Below are 21,333 nucleotides of genomic sequence, written 5' to 3'. Positions count from 1 at the left end.
GTGAAACTCCAAAAGCCTCCCTGTTGAGAACCAGTGGTCTGTACAGAAAGGGAGAAGGAAGAAAAGATACACATGCAAACACACACACACACACACACACACACACACACACACACACACACACACACACACACACACACACACACACACACACACACACACACACACACACACACAGTATGTACAGCACATGTGTGTGAGTCTCTGGGGGACTGTGTATGTGTCTGAAAAAGGCTTTTCCACTCACCATGACGACAGAGGGGTGTGCTGGAAGCTGCTTGTTGGCGGAGACGTTGGTGGTTGCCACAGAACTGGGCAATTCCTCATCACTCAGCTCGTCCATGCCGTCCGAAAGGCCCTCCACCTCGTTGACCGTCAGCAGCATGGTGGCGTGTTTGGCTTTCACTGTCAGCATCTTACACTTGGAGTGGAGCGAGGCGATCTGCTCCTGGTAGCCACGGATCTTCTGGGCCAGCTCCTGTCAAAACATCCCCCCCAAACAGAAAACACCACCACCCCCAGGGTCAGGAGAGTGTGGCTCAGTCCACAATAGAAGATCAATAGTTCCTGGGGAAATAGGATCCTGGGAAAAGGGGGAGGTTGAGTTGGTTCAGTGTTGAATGTGGAGCCGGTGTGAGAGGAATAAGTGGAGTGGACGCATTCTCTTCTCTCCCGGTCTCTCGCTTTGGCTTTACAGTGTGTAAGCATAGAAAGAGAATAGCACTGCCTCTCTCTCTCTCTCTCTCTCTCTCTTCTGTATCTCTGAGCCAATCAGAGCAGCATAGAGGCGGGTGACTCAGAGCAGCGGCGAAGCCAACAGACAGGATGTTTGGTTGAGTGAGAGACCCTCGCAGAAATAGTTCAAAATCCCTCAGACCCTCCCTCTCGTACACATACACAAATGGCAAGGAAAAACAGGAAGTGATCTCACTGCCAGCCGCTTCCCTCCTCCACCAATCCCCGGGACAGACTCCTCTCAACAAAAGAGAGTCATAAGGAGAGAGGGAGTGTTTAGGGAGGAAGAATGACAAAGATGGTGTCAAATTACAGCTATGGTATGAGCCGGCAGGCCGGGTCCAGCTCCTCCTCCTCCTCCTCCTTCCACTCCCTCTGTCCCGCAGATGGCCAATGCACTGATAATCAGGTCATGTGACTAACTGGGCCAGTGGAGTTGCAGCTATCTGCTCAGCTTAGAGATCAAACTCAGACATAAACACACTGTCAAGCCAAGTCCCTCTGCAGCACCGGAGAGATTGCAGTAATAAGAAAAGATCTACAATGTTCATGTATTCCCTGTCAAGTATTGTAAGTAGATAGAAATCTGCCAGAACCACGCAGGGAAAGTTCAAATGTAATAAAAAAAAATGTGTTGCCTCTGGGGAGTTTTGATCTGTTTCTCTGCAGCTCTTTGCCTCTCTCAGTCTATCCAACCCCCCCTCCCTCTTCGATCTCCCTGTCCGCATTGGAGATCAAATACACTTACTCAGTGAAGGCCTGTACGATTTGTTGCAGTTTCACTTTGATAATACAGGTAAAAGCCATATACACTGCATCAAACCGTAATCTTTTCAGATTATATTTATATGTACAATCAGATAAAGGAGGAATGTGCATGAGAAGGCGCACCACAATATTCTCCCAGAGGTGCTGTATGTGGTGGCACTGCTCTGATGACACAATGTTAAAAGGGGATTTAATCAGCAGCATTTATTCTAGAGTATCTGGTGGTGTTATAGATACATCAATTCATTGCCCTTTGTTTGCATATCAAATCAAAACAGTAGGAAAAGAAATCCACAAAGAGCAAGGACAGCAAATAAATATAAATTGCAGAACAGTGATGTTGAACTGATGATTTTGATGCCTTCAGTTAGCTGGCGTGGCTAAATGACTAACACTCAGTCTGATTCAGTCGCAAGGGTTGCCCACAACTTCTCTATGACATACTATATATTTCCTGTTGCCTCAACATCTCTTTTTAAGGATGTTTTACACTGTTAGTACAGGAAATATATAATGACTCAACCTCTTTGATGTTGACGTCAGCATATTATCGTCTTTAATTGTCAAATGAAGGGCCCTTTAAGGCATGGATGTTGTAGGACCTCTAAAACAAAAACTCTGTCATTCTGAAATCCTGGTTGGTGAGATTCTTTGAAGGTTTTTGATGCGATGCTCGTCTACAAATCTTCAAAAGCTTTTATTCTCGTCATAACAAGCTGTGCATTACATGCATAAAGACCTGCACTGCACAATAACAGCTCAGTCAAGGCGCCTTGGCTTCCATTAAAGGAAATCTTCATTTTAGACAATAGCATGCTTCCAACTTTGTGGCAACAGTTTAGTGAAAGGCCCTTTCCTGTTCCAACACGACAAAGCACCAAAGCTGAGTCCATAAAGAAATGGTTCTCTGAGTTTGACTGGCTCTGACCTCAACCTCATCCAAAACCTTTGGGATGAACTGCAACGCTGAATGTGAACCAGACCGTATCGCCCAACATCATTACTAAAGCCCAAATATATTAATATTATTCATGGCTGAATGTGAGAACATCACCTGCAGCCAGGTGACACAATCTTAATGAAAAAGCCTTGTTAGAAGACATGTAGAAGTGTAATGCTGGAGTTAGTGTGTGACTTCTCTGACCTCATGGTGGTGTATTTGAGCCTGAAGTTCCTGTATGTTATTGGTGGAGACGGGCCGGTCCTGAATGATGCGGTGAGCCTCTTCTATTAATCTCTGGAGGTTCTTCACTTCTTGTTCATACTGCTCATACTGCACCACGGCCTCCTGGGAAAGGGGAAAAGCAAGGTAACGCTGAAGCTGCATCTTTTGCAAAACAATTATAAAATGCGATATAAAGTATATTAATGATCTCTGAGGACAAATTATCATTTCTCTTGCCTCCCCCTACAGGGAGGTGAAAGGTGAGTTTCACCGACAGATGTCATGTGAGTGGAGTCACAATGCTCTCATTGTATTAATTCCTGTATGCACAGTATCTTTCACTGAGTGTGTTAACATGCATATTCCATAAATATACAGTATTTGGAAATAACAAGTCATCTGAGATCTGCTGATATTAAAACTATGATTGTATGTTATATACCTCTTCTGTTCATTGTGGGATTCTACAGTTTTTGTATGCCAAATTTCAAAAGTTAAAGTAATTTTTCATGTAATAATGGCAGAAAACGCTGTTTTCAGCCTCTCAAATATTGAGGTGTTCTGCTTTTCTTTGAGTTTTGGACTGACAAAACAAGACATTTAAAGACTTTGAGATAGACCAAATGATTAATCGATTAATCTAGAAAGTAATCTGCAGGTTAATAAAACATTTAAATAATTGTTAGTTGCAGTTCTAATAAACAATTCATTTAAAATATGACCCTAAGGCAGATCAGATTCATCACTTCAAATCTGGGTGTGTTTGGTTAAAATTGGCTAAAATGCTTTAGGTGTCCTCCATATAATAACGGAAGGTCACTTGCTTGTTCCTCTAAAGATTTATCTCCACTACAATGAGCTTAAAAGCAAAATCAGCCCAGAACCAAAGGATTGGAGGATAATACTGGTCTGATGGAGGCTCAACAAAAACACAGACATTCCTGAGACTGTTGCGACACTGCAGCAGAATTCAGAGCAGTAGATGTAGAACTATATACTCCTCTCACAGGGCAACACATTACCAACTAAACCTGATTTGAGGCATGAATAAAACTGGTTTTACAGTTTGTATCTTGGCAGATAATTTGGTAGTGTAAGGGGGTGAAAAAAATATGTCACGCAAACCCTTCTCTAACATTAGTAATAATGCCCTCTACCTGCAGGATGTTGCACTGCTGGATGGTGGTGTGCTGCAGTTGACTGGTCTCTTGCTGCAGAGTCTGCGCTGTGCGGCAAATAGGAAGGCTTGCCACTACCTCCTCTGGTAGCCGGAGGGCGCTCTGACACTGCTGCACTGCTGCCACCTGCTGCTTGAAGCCCTCCATTTCCACCAACAGACGCTTATGAAGGAATGAAGGGTTGTTAGAGAGTATGTTTGCTGCGTGGGTGATAAAGCAATACTAGGTTGAGAATAGTTACTTTTAAGTAAGTCTGCATGATGACAGATGCAGATTGTTTGGGGGTGTCATATTGCAACTGTATACTGCTTGTGCAGTATTATCTCTAGGTTAAAAACAAAGCATTTTAAATGTGTGTGTGTGTGTGTGTTTACCTGTCTCTGTGTGAGCTGCTCTCTGAGGCTGAGCCTGTTAAGGTCTGGGGAGGCAAGTGTGATCTGGATCTGGTCTACAGCAGCATGGAGGATCTTCACCTCTGCCTCCAAACGCAACATGTCCTGAGGAGAGACATAAACAGAAAAAATAAAGGAAAGAACATAGGGGAGTAGGAGCAGCTAATACTGTATGTATCGAATACTGCAGCTTCTATACACTGGAGGTGAAAATGGAATGGTCAAAGTGCAGTCCAACACCCAAAGATATTTATTTCAATATGATATATAAAACAAAGAAAAGCAGGAAATCTCCAAACCTTAACAATTAATCGATTATCAAAAGTAATACCAAATAGTTTTCTGTTAATCAACTAATCATTGCAGCTTTATGCAGCAAAATATATTTAAATGAAACCAGTCCGCAAAAGTGTTGCTGTAAATAAAAAGGTAGATATCTCTTTAAAACAAAACTCTTCATTTCCAATTTGCAAAAAGTGGTTGTGCTATGTCTACACTCTAGACCAGGGGTCGGGAACATATGGCTCTTTCGATGACGAGATATGGCTCGCAGACATTTTTTAACATGATTAACAAGTAATAAATAATTATACTGTGTCATTTTAAAGTAAATCATTTAGCAGCGGATTCTGTTTTAGTTTTCCACTCTCCTTTCCTCCGCTCCGTCTCTGACTGTAACTGTGTGCCCACGTGTGTGTGTGTGTGTGTGTAGGGGGCGGAGCCCTGCCCTTCGCGTAACATCTGAGGAGAAACTGCACAAAGCAAGCAGTAGACCAGGGGTGTCAAACTCAATCACAGAGTGAGCCAAAATTAAAGCATCGTTTCGGGGGTGAAGCTTGGAAACTGTCACACTTTGCCTTGAGTGTGGCGTTACACTGGAGGTCAATCAGCTCCATTTGGATGTTCACATGTGCTGTTTCCACGTCAACTGCAAACGGATTACTGAGCAGTTCATGCGCAGTCGGGAACACAGCGGTGGAGATGGTTTGTCAGTGTTTGGAAACACGTATCCCTGCTGCATCAGAGTCTCCCACAGGCAGCTCGGCTTAGAAAGCTCTCACTGCATCATACATGTCCGTGATCACACGGCCCTGAAGCTGCAGGTTTAACAGTGAGATGCTTCGTTATGTCGCACATAAAAATCTATTCAGCACTTTCCCTCGACTGAGCCATCGCACCGCCATGTTCAGAATGTATCTCCTCAAGAAAATACTTAAATTGTCTCTTATAAAGTTTCCTGTCTGTGTTACGGTGCTTAGTACATGTTCCATCTCCAGAGCTTTACAACACAGCGCTTCCTGGTGTGTGATGCAGTGATACACCGTCAGCCGCATCCTCTCCACTTATCTGCTCTTTTCATCATATCGCAGGCTCCGTCTTTCGTCAGACCCGTCAGTTTGTCCCGGGGCAGTTTCATTTCTCACACATTTAGATACTTCCTCAAATATGTATTTTCCCGTGGTTGTGCCATGCATTGATTTAATTACCAAAACCGGCGGGCCAGTTATGATAGACATGTGATATTTTCTCGCGGACTGGATATAATTGTGGCCTTGAGTTTGACACCCCCGCAGTAGACACAGAAATGTGCACATAAATTAGATAACATAAGCGTTTAGTTTATTTAATAAAAGAGCACCTGTTCAATGTTAAAAGTGAGTTGTAAATATTTTTTTTAAATCAGGGGGGGGGGAACAGACAATGGTAGGGGAAACACTAGTACTCGGAGACGTGATATACTTAAAACTCAATTTTATTAAATATATGGCTCTCAAGGAAATACATTTAAAAATATTTGGCTTTTATGGCTCTCCAAGCCAAAAAGGTTCCCCGACCCCTGCTCTAGACCCAGAAAAAGTCCAAACTCACAGGAGGAATTATAAACTCATTTCCAAATAGACAATGTTATTAGCAGTAATCAGCAACAGACTGTCATCTGGGTACCAGCTGTTTGGCAATCAGATTAGCTAACAGATTACTGCTACACAAGCTAAATCATAGCATTCCATTATGATGGTGTAACATTTGATATGAACATAAGGGGGCACTGTTGGCTTGTAGATCTGGTTTATTTGACTCACTCCAAAGGCATGAGCATCTCTTGCTGTGCACCAAAATGTGTAGATGACCAGCAACTGATGGTGCCTGTGAAATATGGCCAATGGGGAAGGAATCCGATATATTTACATCTAGGAATGTTAATGTGTTTTTTTTTTTGTTTGTTTAATATGCAATTTAAATGTGAGAAATGTTGGGTAAAACATGTCAAAAGTAAAAGGATCATTTTTCATACTTCCATTATAATTATTTCATGTATTCATTTATTTTTCGGTTGATTTGATTCAATTGACCAAAGTATAAAGGAAAAGTAAAGTAAGAGATTCGGATAATAGAGATGGCTGTCTTGATGAATCTAAAGGAAATTGATTTGAATGTGATAACGTTTTGTTGTTGTTGCGTTATTAGTTTTTCTTGCTGGTTTGTTTGTTTCCTATAAGCTTTTGATTTTTTTATGATGTATTGTTGTTAAAACAGGCATGAGGTAAAGTATTCTTAAATGTCTTTCTCTGGCTACCAACATTTTTTTTTTAAATGTTTGGATTTAAGAAACTAAATGAACTACATTTCTTGTGCTGAAGTATTACGGGTGGCTGATTCCTGCAATGCTTTCCTGAAAGTGAATGTTGTTTACCTTTGCTGCGTCCTGCAGACTCTGGAGGCGAGTCTTGGCAATTTGCTGCAGCTCCTCTGTGCGTCTGCTGAGGTGTTTCACCTGCTGGATCCACCCCTCCGTCTGCAACACCTCCCCCAGCTGCCTCTCCCTCTCCCCCATGGCCTCCAAGTCACCATGGAGACCTCGACACTCCCGCAGCAACGCCTGTTACCATAGGAACATAAATTACAAGTCAAAGAGTTGCGCAATTATACTAATTAAGGCCGGCCAACACACTGTACAGTACATGACATGTCACTGGAAATCAAACAAGTGTGAGAATATAATTAGCTGGTGTCTTCAGATTTAATATGGTAATGCATGAAATATTATATTATATTTGTGGAAAAATAAATATAATCTTTTATTAGAACCTATTTTCTTTTTGCAGCAGTTTTCAGACTCACTCCCTGCACTCAGTAAGACTCACCTGGTGTGCTCGAATTTGCTCCTGCAGCTGGCACGCAGAGCCCCAGATGATACAACCGCTGAGCAGCGCTTCTGCCTTTTCTGTCCAACCCAAAATGAACGCCTTCATACCGCGATATTCCTCCACCTGTCTCTCTGCCTGCTCACAAGTGAAAGACCAAGACAGAAGAATTACATGAAATGCCATGCATTCAAACAGAATCACTTCACTTGTTCATGCAGGCAATATTGGGAACTTGAAAGCAATCTACACACTCCAAAATATAAGAACGACAAGTAAGGAAATATTAAAAAGCCTTAAAAAACAAACATGTTTCGACCATTGTAGGTTACTGTAGGTCTTGTTATTAGCCTTGACGTAGACCTACAGTGATCAAAACATGTTTTGTTTTTTACGATTTAGCCACTACAATAAAGGCTTTTTAATATTTCCTTCCCTGTTGTTGCTTGTTCTTATATTTTGGAGTGCCTGGATTGCCTTCCTGTTGATCCACTTTCTCCCCATTTTCCAAGAGCACCCGACACATCTTTGATTATTGAGTATACAGAGCAACCAGTCATCTCTTTTTCCCCAATATTGGGATCTCTTATTTGTCTTTAAGGAGGTCGAAATGACATGCTGAACTGAATGAACATTTCACCTTCTTTAGTCTGTTGGCTCGGTCCTGGACCTGCTGCGTGGTGTGGCGCTGCACCTCTGTCAGTTTGGCCACAGCATCGCCCAGCTGCTTACACAGCAGAGGGTTCTGCTCCCCAAACTCCAGCACAGCTACTCCTAACTCTGCCAGAGAGCGACCACAGCAGTCACACTCTTCACAAAGAACCTGTAAGAGAAGACAGGAGAGGAAGAATGTGAGGGGAGAAAGGAGGAGATGTAAAGTGGAGAAAGATCAAAGAAAAAAGGGGAGTTTAAGTGTTTGTTAAAACAAAAAAGTAAACCTTACATCACAGGTAAGCTATCTTTGTCTGTTTGAACAAAAAAAAACTTTCACATTCTTGGATATATGTTTATTCGCTTTCTCACCAAGAGTTAGATAACACAATTGATGCCACTCTCATGTTTGTACGATAAATATGAATCAACAGCCAGCAGCAGGTGCGCTTAGCATTAAGACTGGAAACAGGGGGAGCAGCTAGCCTGGCTCTGTCCGAAGGTAACACATTCTGCCTACCAGCACCTCTAAAGCTTACTAATTCAACACACTATATATTGTTTGTTTAGTTTATGCAAAAACCAAAGTGTAAAGACGACAAGTTGTGGTTTTACATGAGAGCAGTGATTAATCAGCGAGCTTCAGGGGTGCTGCCAGCCAGAATAGTAAAAAGACAAACCATTCCTTTAACTACACACAGTGCAGGCCTTGTGGGTCTACAGATGGGCAGAGGAGTGAGGGAAGAAAAAAAGTTGGGGGCGACAAGAAGGAGAACAGGAGGGAAGGGGCTCAGACTCCCATATGGGACACTCCTGTCAGAAGTGGGTCACTGTTGAAGGCAGAATTCAGTTCATGCCATACCAACTCTCACACACTCATTAACCTCAACATCTGCAAAATGAATAGCCGATTTAACAAGGGTTAATTGCTTGCTAATTAGTCAATCTGTCAGGTTGATTACTTTGGTCTCTTCTTTGGCCTCCTCCAGGTCGGCACCCTTGTCTTCCAGTTTTAGAGCGATGGTCTTCAGCTTCGCCTCGATGTCCTTGGAGTCTGAAGCTGAAGTCCTCTTTAACATCTCTGGTCTGCTGCACCTCCCTTTCTCTCGCCTGGACCTAAAGCAGATGGCAGAAATACACACATTTTACTATACTGTCAAAAACAAAAGCCTTTTAACAATGCTAAACGATAATGGTTATCACTGCATGCGCTCTCTGGACACACTCTGCAGCAGGGCAGTCACACACCAGACCGCACAGTAGAACTCATAGAGGTGAGTGCCAGCTGCACACTGATACATACCGTCGTACGGTTTTTGTTCTGTAAGAAAATTAATACATGCAATGGTGTTCTGAACACAATAAACCTACTAAACACCCATTTGACAGCCCTAATTAGTTAATGAAATGACAACATTTAATAAAATGTTTAACTGTAGCCAAGAGAGGTCACCTGGTCTTCAGCGGAGCCCAGAGCCAGAGCCACCTCAGCCAGCTGCATGCTGAGCTCAGAGGGCAGACCGGCCTGGAGGTCCTGGTACTTGGACTGCTGCAGCTCTGTCATGCGCTCCACACTCTGACGCCTGCTGATGACCTCACCATGTGCAGTCTACAACACAAACAACATCACATGACTGCTAATCACAGACTCATCTGTTACAGTACAATTTTTTTTTAAACCTTTATTTAAACATATTCAAATAACAGGCATTATCATTGTTATACAATAAAAAAAATAAAAAGCAAATTAAAATAACTTGAACTAAACTATAAAGGGGGTTTTAATGATTTTCAAGTCATTTTTAATGCCACAAAACTTAGAGTAACTTTCTATAATCAAAATATTACTACACAAATATTCAACATCTTTGTTTTGCATTAAAACACCAAACTTAACAATATGATATTTAAAAAAAGGTATTACATTCTCTGTAACTAACTCATGCATCCTGTCCCAAAAAAGCTTAACAATATCACAGGTGCAGAAAAGAGGTTCCTGAGATTCAATATCTTTTTGACAAAAGGTACATACATTACTATTTTCTTTTATGACTTGCTACTGTATTTATGTCCAAACATGCCAGAGAGGTTCTGCATCTAGTTAACATGTTGGCTTGTCCTTATGTGCATGTGTTGGTGTACATTCAGTCGCCTACCTCTAACTCTTGCAGCAGTGAGTCCAGGTCTGCAGTGGGACTCAGCAGTAAGCCACGAGTATCTTGGATCCAGCCTTTGACCAAGCCCAGCTCCTTCTCAACCTCCTCTCTCTCCCTCAGCTCCTGGTGTACCTGAGCCCTACTGGCTCGTACCCGCAACACGAGGCTAGACAAGACACATCGGTAAAGAAAAATCATACAGAAATGTAAATGGGATATTCATTGTATTTTTTGGTCCCTGGTCTTGATATGTTACTTGAAAAATAAAGTACAAATAAAACAGCTTGTCTCGCTTCCTACATATTGTTTTCAAAGTTAATCATACATTTTTAAAGCCTTCTGTGATAAAGAATTTAGTTCATACAAAGTCTCTCACCTGTCATATTGCTCCTGCATGCTTCTGATCTCTTGTAGACAAGGTGTCTCTTCATGTCCATTCTCTGTCTTTTTCTCCATCGCCGCCTCCTCCTCCTCCTCCTCCTCCTCCTCCTCCTCCTCCTCTCCCCTGAGGCTGCGCGTGTGTTGCCCCAGCAGGGCCAGGATGGACAGCTCCCTCTCCACCTCCAGGTTGAAGGAGTCATGGTACTCCAGGAGGCTCTGCAGCGCCGCCCTGGTGGCAGCCTTCTCAACTGTGCAGTCTGGGACACGACTGTGGAGGTCTTGGGAAACGGAGCGCACCTTCTCAATCTAAAGGAAGTTTACGTGCAGAGATTCAGGTTCAGTTGATACAGCAGATTTAGGGTTGATAATTTCCTGCTAGCTAAACAGCTAGCAGTAACATTGTTTACATTGAGGTAAACAATGTTGAACTTAAAGTATAACAAATAAATCAGCTTTGCAAATACTTAATGAGGAAGGAAACACATTAATTAGTTAGACCTCAATGGTATAGAAAATGTGTTTACAAGTTTGACTCCATTTGATTGAAAGGTGTCCTTTGAATATCATTATGCTACTGAAAGAGATCTTCTATGTTGTGTACACAGACCCTTTGTTTCTGTGGACCAGAGAGCCAACTTGATACATACAGTAGGTTTTTTTAAATTCTAGTTTGAAATGTCAAGGGATAAGAAAAGTGTCCTCTCCTTAAAATCTTTCAAATAAAACAATCTGAAAACAAAACATTATGTGTTTTTTTTACTTAGAATCACAAATAATCTTTCAAAGCTTTATCTTCAGTATGCAGTATCCCAAGAAACAAGAGACTGGAGATTTGAGAGCAGAGAATGACATCATGTCCAGATGAAAAAAAGGAAACAGGAAATATGCCACATACTGTAAAAGGAAGTGGCCGCCGTTCCTCTCAGTTTGACCTAATTTCCTTTTTAGGAGCAATGCTTTGTGGGAATTCTTGGGAGCTGACAGCGTTTACACTTGAAATAGGTCAAAAGGCGGGAAAACGCTTCATGACACAGTGTTTTGGCAGGAGGAAACAACTGGCCTGAAGCCTGGAGTTACATCACAGCACACCAACTGGTGTTCAGTTGTTGCTGCGATTGACCTAAATATGTGAGAGCAAGAACACTTTTCTAGACGTGTGTGTTTGTCGACTGTACAGTATGTGTCATGCGAGTATAAACAGCTTCTGAGGACAGTGGGCATGCTGGTGGTTAGGTTTACATGGTAAACGTGCATCATTGAAGCACACTCACCACACATGCAGTATGCACTTCTGCATGTAGAGCAGAGACTCACACAGGAAGCCATGTGCAGTATTACCACAAAACGTTCTATGCGCTGTAATCGAATGTCATTTTTCTACATTCAAAGTTTATATTTAAGTTCTATTGTATTTCTTTATCACTCTAAAAGCTATTTCGTACACCCCTAAAATGTACAGTATCCTCTCTTACCTTGTCAGTGAAGTTCCTCCACTCCCTCGCAGTGTCCTCCAGTGCCCTCTCCTGGGCTCGGGCCACGCTGCGGAGCCTGGTCCACCGTTGCCACAGTGACGATACAGAGTGGCTGGTGACGGCTTTGCTGGACTCAGAGATGATCTGCTCCAACTCTGTTGCATTGTCTTTCAAAGCATTCAGAGGCAGCTCAAGCAGGTCGATGTGAGCCAGCAGAGACTACAGCCAAAAGATGACAACAGATACACACAAGTCTTTTCAGAAATACAGTCTTCTGAAACACTTATACAAGTGGAAACTAAAATTCTCCTAAAGAAACAAATTTGAGAGAAATTAATTCATCCACAAACACTCTTTATTAATGTGCATCTGCTGCCATGACGAGAACAAACGTTAGAGTCTGATATAACAGCCAAATGGGGCACATGTATGTTAGACAATTTCTAAATCTAATCTTTTTCTCCAGTATCTCTGTTTTATGAGTGCAAGAAAGTGTCCCACCTTGTATCTGTGACACTTTTCCTCTGCCTGCTGGATACTGACAGCTTTAGCTGTTGTGAACATGGCCATCTTGCTCTCTGCATCATTCATCTGTTCCCCCAGTGTTTCTTTCTCGTGTTGGAAGGAGGTCCATAGAGCTGCACAACTGAGAAAATTATATAAATTACAAACTACTATTGAGGGAGATTTGTTATTAAAATATGCATCATATGGACCGAACATGACAGCTGTGTTATACACATACATTGGCTCCCCATTAACACTAATACACACCTCTGCAGCACCTCTCTGTAAGCATCCAGGTGCTGGTTGAATTCTGTGTTTCTCAGCTGCATCGCCTCAACCTTTTCTCTTAGTTCACCCGTGGCTCCTGCTTCCATAAAACATTCCAGGAGAGGATCCAAAGTCCTCAGCTCCTCTAAACCAGCTGTGAACATTTTTTCTTGGGCTGAAAGGTTTTCCAGGTTGCGCGCACAATCTGTCTGATTCTCAAGATCCACTCCCACGCTGGCGCTCTGGAGCAAAGCTGCAGCAGAGTCCAGACATTTCTGCATGGACTGCAGAGATAAGTGATGCTTCTGGACGAGGGTGAGAGCTTGATCCACAGCCAGCTAGAATATGCAGAAAGTGATGGAATTAACTTCCGTTTTTTTTGCTTCTTTCTACAAAACACACATAAATTAAGTTAGAAATGCATGCCCACATCTCTACAACAAGGTCCTGTCAGTAAGAAATAGTACATTATGTCTGCAGATGTGTAAATTTAGGAATTCAAGTTTTTAAATTAGCTTTCTCTCAGAATGTCAAAGGTCAGAATTCTCCTCAGTGGAGAGAGAGGTATTTACGCTTTGTCTCTGTGCAACTGTGAGGATAAGAAAAGGCATTCAACATAATGGAATCTTTTTTTTTGAACACATTAAATCCCCACAAATGTTATACATTAATAATAATTTAAGTACTTATTCAAACTTCATGGAATCTTTTAAATATTTCAGCTTCCCTAGGCCTATTAATATTAATATTATGGGCGAACAGGAGATGGAAAATAACATTTAGCAGGTTCAAGCCATGAATGATGAGTTCAGGATATGACCTTGGCTGAGGCAGAAAGTGATCAGATTTGTATGAATTAGAAAAAAAGAGGTATATAATATGTCCCCATGATTGTTATATCTGAATAATATAATTACACAAACCTGTTTTTTGCTAATTCCTTGTTGAACGTCAGCTCCCAGCTTTGCGAGCTCCTGTAGTTTCTCTTCTATGTTGGCAGGAACAGGCTTCTTTCTACTACAATACCTTTGCTTCTCTCTGCTCCCTAAGGCATCTCCTATCCTAAATCTACTTTTCACTTCCTCTTCTACGATCTTAATTTTGCGCACTTCCTCATTTACCCTCTCCATTCTGACCTCAGAAAGAGTCAAAGGCTCTTCCAATGTGTCCTTGATAGTCCTCAACCATTGCCACATTTTCTCAGTCTCTTTTGTGAAATCTTCATTCTTTCTGACCTTCGTTTCACTTTCATCAACAAAACATTTGACTTCACACCGTAAGGACTGCAATGATTCAAGCTGCAGTGTAGTTTCCTGAAAGGCAGCGGGATCAAACTTCAGGCCGAGGCCTTTAGTTTGTTGGTTACATTCTTCAGCCTGAGCGCTAACACAATCCAGACTTTCAAGCAGCGAATAAAGGCTTGTGATTTTATCCATGACACCTAGTTCTGTGTCTGATTTAAGGCTGACCAGCTTCTCCTTCACAGACTTAAACTCTGAGTCCAACTTGGTGGATACTCTGTTGTGTTCAACAAGTGGTTTCAAGCAATCATCGAAGTGTTTAAGTTTCTGTTCATTCTTACTTTTCAGTGCGTTGTGGAGACTGACCAGCTGCAGTGTCTCTTCAGCTCTGTATTGCTGACCCCTACAGAGAAACCCCTCATTTTTGCCATGAAGTTCTCTCACAGCAGGGCTAATATGGAATAAACTTTCATTAATATTTCTGTATTCATTAAGTAGACGTAACACACCTTCCTCCTCTCTAATACTGATAGTCTGCCTCTCCAGATTGTCAAACTGCTCCTGAAGCTCCTCCAGTGCATTACGAGTGATATTTAAGAAAGTGCTGAACTCTTTTCGCTCTAAGATTATCTGTTGGACTCTGTCTTTTTTCTCTTTGGCTAGAGCTAGGATGGCGTTGTACTGCTGAGGCAGCGCGTTGAGCCTCTCATCTAGGTAGCAATGATCGATCTCGTTCAGAGTAGGGAGGATCTCCTGGCCTATTCTTTGGACGATGAGAAGAAGGTTCTCGTACTCTGAAGCTTGTTCGAGGACATTCTGGAAGTTAGACAGCTGTGTTTGCAACTCCGAGCTGTCTTCAATGTTGCTTAAATTGATTTCAGGGAAGGTGATGGCATCTGCTCGTCTCAACCAGTGGCAGGTCTTATCCAGGTCAACCTGGAAGTACTTCCTGGAGGTCAAGGCTTTCTCTAAGTCTGTGAGACGCTGGGTTGTCCTCTGGAGGGCGGTTTCAAACACCGCCTGCAGCTTCTCAAGTCTCGCCAGGGTTTCTGCTCTCTCTTTGTCACTGGCATCTCTTTCTAGCTCTCGCCCTTGTACCCAGAGAGATGCCAGCTCTCTCTGGTACGCTCGTAAACCACTGTGCACGCCCCGACAAGCAGCAACCTGTTTGGTTAGGTCCTCAGGGAGAAGCGCGATGTGGTCATCTATCAAAGCCCTCCTCTCCTGTTGCTGTACCCAAGACAGTGCTCTCCCCAGGCCTTGAAGGAACTGTGTCCTCTCTGTGAAGGCCTAGAGAGGAAGAATTAAACATTGAATTATTTACAAAGCGTGTAACTTGTGACTTCATTTGTATTGGTTTAAGTTTTTTATATATATGATATAATCAATATTTCCCCTCTCTAAATACTGGGGTTACTGTATACCCACATTTTAACATGTTGGTTAAATTATTGAACTAAAAAGACAACATCGGGTTCATTTACAATTTGTTTCTAGAACTATCTTGTTTCATGTTTTCACCAGACTAACATATCAGAAGAAAGTTTGTTCCTTTAGGAGATAATTAAAATTTGACTACAAAGATCCAGCTGTTTACCTTACTGAGGTACTTCCTCCTTTGGGACACCCGAGCCCCCAGAGCCTCCACCTCAGTCTGGGCTTGTTCCACAAGCTCCTGTAGGAATCTCTTCTCACTCAGCCCCAGCCTGGACGCCACAGCCTGGGCCTCGCTCACTGCCTGACCCAGCAACTGCTGACGGGCCTCCAGTTCTACGCACACACTCAGGTGGTCGAACAGGAAACTTTGGGCAAGATCGGGGGGTGGGCTGGTTTTTAGCGTAGAGGTAAAAGCAGGCCGCTGCTCCTCCACCCACTCCCGGGCATCCCTCAGCTGGGTTTCAACCCGGGCAAGATCCTCCAGTGTCTGTGAGGAGTCCTGGATCTTCTGTTGAATCAAGGTTTCAAGCTGAGCCCAGCGCTGCTCCAGATGACCAACCTAGTGAAAGGCAGAACGCGGTATAAAACTAGACCCAATGCTTATATTCTACATTAACATACGTTTCCATCTTAAGAAGCAGCCGAAGAAGTACGAGAATGGAGCCCCACCTGTTGCTTGACCAGCTCCTTGTCCAGCAGGCTGAGTCGAGGCAGGATCGCTTGTCTCTGGTCTCTCAGGTCTTCTAGAGTTGCTCTCTGCTCCTCTAGGTCACTGGAGAGCTTCCTCAGAGCCTCTAAATGCTCACTTGTACTCTCTGTGTCAGCCCTAGGTACACACAGACATGGGTTGAGAGACATCAGGTCTATACAGATGTATAGTAATACTGAAACATCAAAGCCTCCACAGAAAAGCTAGATACCTGGCGAGGTAGTCCCATTCCCTGGATACTTGGTGGAAGAGTTCCTCCACAGCAACAACAATCTCCTGGTACTCCACACTTCTTTGCATGTCCTCCCCTCGCTGAGACTCCAGTTCTTCTGCCCGCTGGCCAAGATCCACCCAGCTTCTCCTCAGTCTCCTTATCTCCTCCAGGGCAGGAGAGACCTGTCCATCTGTGAGCCTACCAACGGCTTCACTCAAATGAGTTACCTCAGACTGTTTCTCCCTAATCTGCTGAAGGAATTCCTGTAGGAAAGAGAATTGATTTTCAGTCACACTGAACTTGAGTTTAATTACTTTATACGTCTAAAAGTTTGCCTAGACAATGACATGTACAGTGTCAAACACATGAAACCAAACACAGACCTGTGCCTTGTCCAGCTGGTTCTGTGCAATCTTGGGCTCCAGCTCTGCAGGTCTCCTGATGAGGTTCTGAAGTTGCTGCTCAGTCTCTCTCAGCTGGACCTCCAGATCTGCCTTCTGCTCCTCGATGTCCCTCCAGCTGTCTACTACCTCCTCACAAAGCAGCATACGCTCCTCAATCTGGACACAAAAACACAATGGAATCAATTCATGACCCAATATATTACATTTTTAATTTAAAGGTGACACATTATGCTCATTTCCAAGTTCATACTGTCTGTCTGAATATACCTTAAATACTACCTTTGCAAAAGTAGTTCTGTAGCCGTTGATGGAGATACTCAGACGAGTTATTCTAATTATTCTAATGAGCCTGCATGTCACATAGGAAGCAGAGCAAAATCTGGATGGTTTGAGGAATCACATGTTTTCTAAAAAGAAATGACTGGGTTGTCTTATTTCACAGTTTGTGAGACGTTGAACACTCCAGAAACCCTTTTGTATGTGAACAATTTTTCATGATATGTCCCCTTTAAAGGTTTGTTAAAGCTGACTGACCTGCAGTTTGACCTGCTGGATTGCTCCTGCGGTCCCTCTGACCCTCAGCTCAGACAGGTCACATGCTGAGCACACAAGCTGGAGGTAAGTGCCGGCCTGTTCCTGGAGAGCACGCTCCTGCTTCATCTGCCAAAGAAAGACTTTGGTTTTATTGACTGATCATAGTATCCCTTCAGGACAATCTGAAAGAATTACATGTACTCCTCCCACAGAAAATATTTGAGATTAATACTTTAGGTCCTTGCAAAATACCAAACTCTTTTTAAGGAATAGGAATTGGCCTACTGACATGTTGTAGTGCGTCCTCCAGGCTGAGAGGAGGATGTGCAGGAGGCTCTGGTTCCTCTGAGGCAGAAGTCAACCAGGTCTGGCACTGCAGCAGTGTGTCTTGGAGACTCACATGTCTCTGTAACTCATGATCCAGACTCTGATACACCTGTAAGACACGGACAGATATATGTCAGTGCTATACGTCTGGATTGAACACTCAACACTTCCATATAGTAAAACCCTTCAGGAAATCAAGCCAAAAGTAGAAACTGAAAGAAACCGTTAACGTTGTAAGTAGAGGTAGCTTTGAAGCCAATGGCCAAACACAAAGACAATAAAATGATAAAACCAGAACAAATAGGCAGTTATGCACTGTTGTATTGGACAGGTGTTGAATGTGGAGGCGTCCATGCCCTCCAGGGGAGAGCGAAACAGCCACGTCTGATTGACAGTGTTAATATGATAGCCTGAAAGCGGGAAAGAAGGGGGGGGGGGGGGGGGGGGGCATGTATTGGCAAACTGCCCAGTGTATTTGGCAAAGGCTAGAAGTTTGGCATGGTGGCAAGTGGCAGGCGGGATATTAGAGCTGTGTTGTGCTGGGACACAGTTGGCAGCCATCGTAACACCGGAGGCGCAGTTGTAGAGAAGCCAGCAGCGTTGTGGTTAAGTGTGGCTGGATCACACAATGCCAGATTGGATGTGCAAGTGCTAGTGGAGGTGGTGTCTTGGGAGGTGAGCTATGATGACAGAGTAGACGTTGCCAAAATGACAGAGTGGGCCTGGATTAGAAGGCTCGCCAGATCTACTGAATAGTGGTGTGTGACCATTTTTGGGCCAGGCATGAAGAAGTGGAGTTGACAGGGGATATGCAGAGATTAATATGGCGAGATTGAGTTAGTGATTTTGGCTGGTGGGGTCTGTCTGAGTATGGCTGCTGTTGAGCTCCACTTTGGCAGCCTTAATTGGTCGTGCCCTCTACACTGGCAGTGACGGGCCGTCTTGAGAGATGGGTTTAAGTATCAGAATGGGTTAGGATTAAGTGGATGCCCAGGCTGTTGGAATATTAATAGCACTGATATATAGAACATGTGTCTGCGCATGCATGCGAGATAAGATAAGAATTTATTAATCCCAAAAGAAATTCTTGTTCCAGAGATTGCTAAAAACATTACAACATAAGAATACAAAACAAAAGAGTGATACATATAGTGTTTAAGAAGTAATACTAATACATCCAATTCACCAATTTACATTGTAAATGTGTGAGAGCCATTTCACTACTTCAAATACAAAATACATCTCAGCCTCCCATCCCTCCTCCTCCTTTGCGTCCCCTCCCTCCCTGTTCCCATCTCCTCCTCCTCACTCACTCTCTGTGCTGTGCTACAGATGGCAGAGTAGCTGTCTCTGGTGCCTTGCTGGTGAGCCTGGACCTGCTGTCTCAGCCTGCTCTGCACACGGTCACTGCAGCCTTGCACCAGGTGGTCTCCTCGCTCCTTCATGGCCGCCAAGCGATCCTCAAAGCCCGCTATTTCCTCCATGATGGCCTGTGGAGGACAAAGTAACAATGTAGGATCATGTTGGAAAGAGTCTCCAGTGGAGGCGTATTAGAGAATGAGTCTGTCCACCCGTCAATGACACAGGAGGTCAGGGCAGGCTGATACCACACAGTGAGGCCTCATGGTATTATTAGACAGGGCTGAATGGACGAGCTTGAAAGACGATTGAAAGAAGAAGAGATGCGAAGGACTGCAGCTTATTTAATTAGGACTCAAAAGTTTGTTATAGATCAGGGCTATAACGTTTTTTGCTGAAATTGATTTTAATCTACATATTATAATGAACAATTATTTAATCCAAATGAATTTCATGTCTGCCAAAGCAAAATAAATTAAATGGGGGTTCTCAGACAACAACCAACTGAAATCACACAGACAATAATAATAATAATAATAATAATAATAATAATAATAATAATAATAACAAAGGTACATTTTACCAGATGTAAGAGGTGTTCATTCATTATAACTCCACCAACAGTTAGATAATACTTTGAATCTGACAGTTCAGCAACTATTCAATAGATGAAGTCTGAATATTTGGAGTTTCCTAGTGACACAAGTGAGCACTCATGCTCGCCAATCAAGGCTCATTGCTTGAGTTCTATCATATGCAACAAACTCCGCAAACAACAACAGAAAATCCAGAGGTTGTGTGACCTTGTGCCTGGACAGATGTTGAGTGGCTGCATCCAGGCTGCCGCCCACAGTAGGATCAGGAGTCACCATCCTGCTGGACATCTGGAGCAGCCAGCGCTCCACTTCCTGGAGCTCGTTGTGATAAGCTTCCTGTTCCTTCACCTGGCCTTCCAGAGTCTCCACATGGGCCTGGACACACACACACACACACATTATACTGATTACAAATGGCATATGCAACAAACCATTACAGCCACCTTCCTGAAACAGAGCCCTTTATCTTTGTCACACGTATTCTATAAATTAAAAACCCTTCTAAATCCCGACTGGTCTAATTACTAAAGAGTTACATGTAGTCAATGATGTATGAAGGGATCATATCATTTGCCTCAATTCATCTGCTAAGTCTCCTGCATGGAAAGAGCATTTACTTTTTCCTCTCTGTACATGAAAAGTTCTGTCGTCTGAGCACAGGTTCTCACCATGGCAGTATGACAGAGTTCAGTGTAGTCCCTTTGCATTCTGTTCATTTTGTCTCTGATGGAGGGGTAGTGGACGGAGGACAGCAGAGCGTCTCCTTTCTCCACCACTGACCTGATGGATCCGTCATGGGACTGAACCATCTGCAACAAAGCCTGGGGACACATACAGACAACGTGCATCTTCTTTAGTATATTCATAGAGTAGAGACCATCTTTGTGAGTGAAGTTACTATTGTCGTATTAGATCATTGCACAAAGTTTAAGGATTTCCCAATGGGTTTGCTATACCGCCGATCATTTTCCAAAGACCACCATAGGCATTTATCAGCATAAAAAGCAGTGGTATACTCGGAAAACATGGTCCGCAGTTATGGAAAGTATATTCAATTTGGGATTTAATGGGCTAAGACATGCAAGGCACTCTTGTGGTCCATTAAGCTAACAATGTTCAGTAAGGTCTTGCTGCCCCAACAGTGTAAATGTACATATTATACTCATGATTTCAATTCATATACAGTTTGATTGAAAAATCATTTAGTTGTTGGTTTACCTTATACTTAGCTAGCAGCGCTCTCCGTTGGTACAGTTCAGCTTTGGGCTCCAGAGGAGAGCTGAGCAAAGCCCTGGTCTCCACCAGCCACTGGGCCTGAGCCTTATATCGATCCTGGAACTCCTTAGCTAGCAGTAACGCCCGCTGTAGAAAGCTGTGCTCTTGCCTCAGCCCACCTGCTAGCTCCTCCAGCTGGGCAAGACGAGCCTCTACCTCCGCTCCTAAACTCTCAGCTCCAGCCTCGTCCAGGAAGCCTGCTGCCTGCTCTGCCCGCTCCCTCAGTGATTTCAGGAAACGGTGACCATGTTGGAGCTCAGACTGGAGAGTCTGGGTGAAAGAGAGAGCAGAAATACACCTCAGCATGGTTGCTGCTACAATGTTATCATCATTACTTTATAATAAATGACCTTCAACCAGGGCATTTTACACACTGCTGAGTTAAAGAAAAAAATACTGCTTTTCTGTACTGGTGTACCAAA

The 21,333-nt window shown here is 43.2% G+C and overlaps 1 protein-coding gene across 1 annotated transcript in view; it reads right to left on the bottom strand.

Moving 5' to 3' along the window:
* Positions 1-21,333, bottom strand: part of syne1a (spectrin repeat containing, nuclear envelope 1a) — a 113,515-nt gene that overhangs the window by 38,732 nt on the left and 53,450 nt on the right. Inside the window, 26 exon segments of the mRNA XM_029425845.1 lie at positions 248-478; positions 2,648-2,791; positions 3,826-4,008; positions 4,221-4,343; positions 6,931-7,116; positions 7,382-7,519; positions 8,022-8,204; positions 8,995-9,078; positions 9,080-9,148; positions 9,486-9,641; positions 10,189-10,354; positions 10,565-10,875; positions 12,042-12,260; positions 12,543-12,687; positions 12,816-13,153; positions 13,739-15,346; positions 15,654-16,052; positions 16,163-16,319; positions 16,414-16,679; positions 16,800-16,976; positions 17,355-17,480; positions 17,644-17,790; positions 18,995-19,171; positions 19,844-20,011; positions 20,305-20,457; positions 20,855-21,181. Coding sequence (XP_029281705.1) covers positions 248-478; positions 2,648-2,791; positions 3,826-4,008; positions 4,221-4,343; positions 6,931-7,116; positions 7,382-7,519; positions 8,022-8,204; positions 8,995-9,078; positions 9,080-9,148; positions 9,486-9,641; positions 10,189-10,354; positions 10,565-10,875; positions 12,042-12,260; positions 12,543-12,687; positions 12,816-13,153; positions 13,739-15,346; positions 15,654-16,052; positions 16,163-16,319; positions 16,414-16,679; positions 16,800-16,976; positions 17,355-17,480; positions 17,644-17,790; positions 18,995-19,171; positions 19,844-20,011; positions 20,305-20,457; positions 20,855-21,181 — 6,381 coding nt within the window.

Source organism: Cottoperca gobio, chromosome 24 (genome assembly GCF_900634415.1).
Source record: "Cottoperca gobio chromosome 24, fCotGob3.1, whole genome shotgun sequence".
Taxonomy (NCBI): Eukaryota; Metazoa; Chordata; class Actinopteri; order Perciformes; family Bovichtidae; genus Cottoperca; species Cottoperca gobio.
The sequence above is the reverse complement of the archived record's forward strand: the minus strand, read 5'-3'. Positions and strand labels throughout refer to the sequence as shown.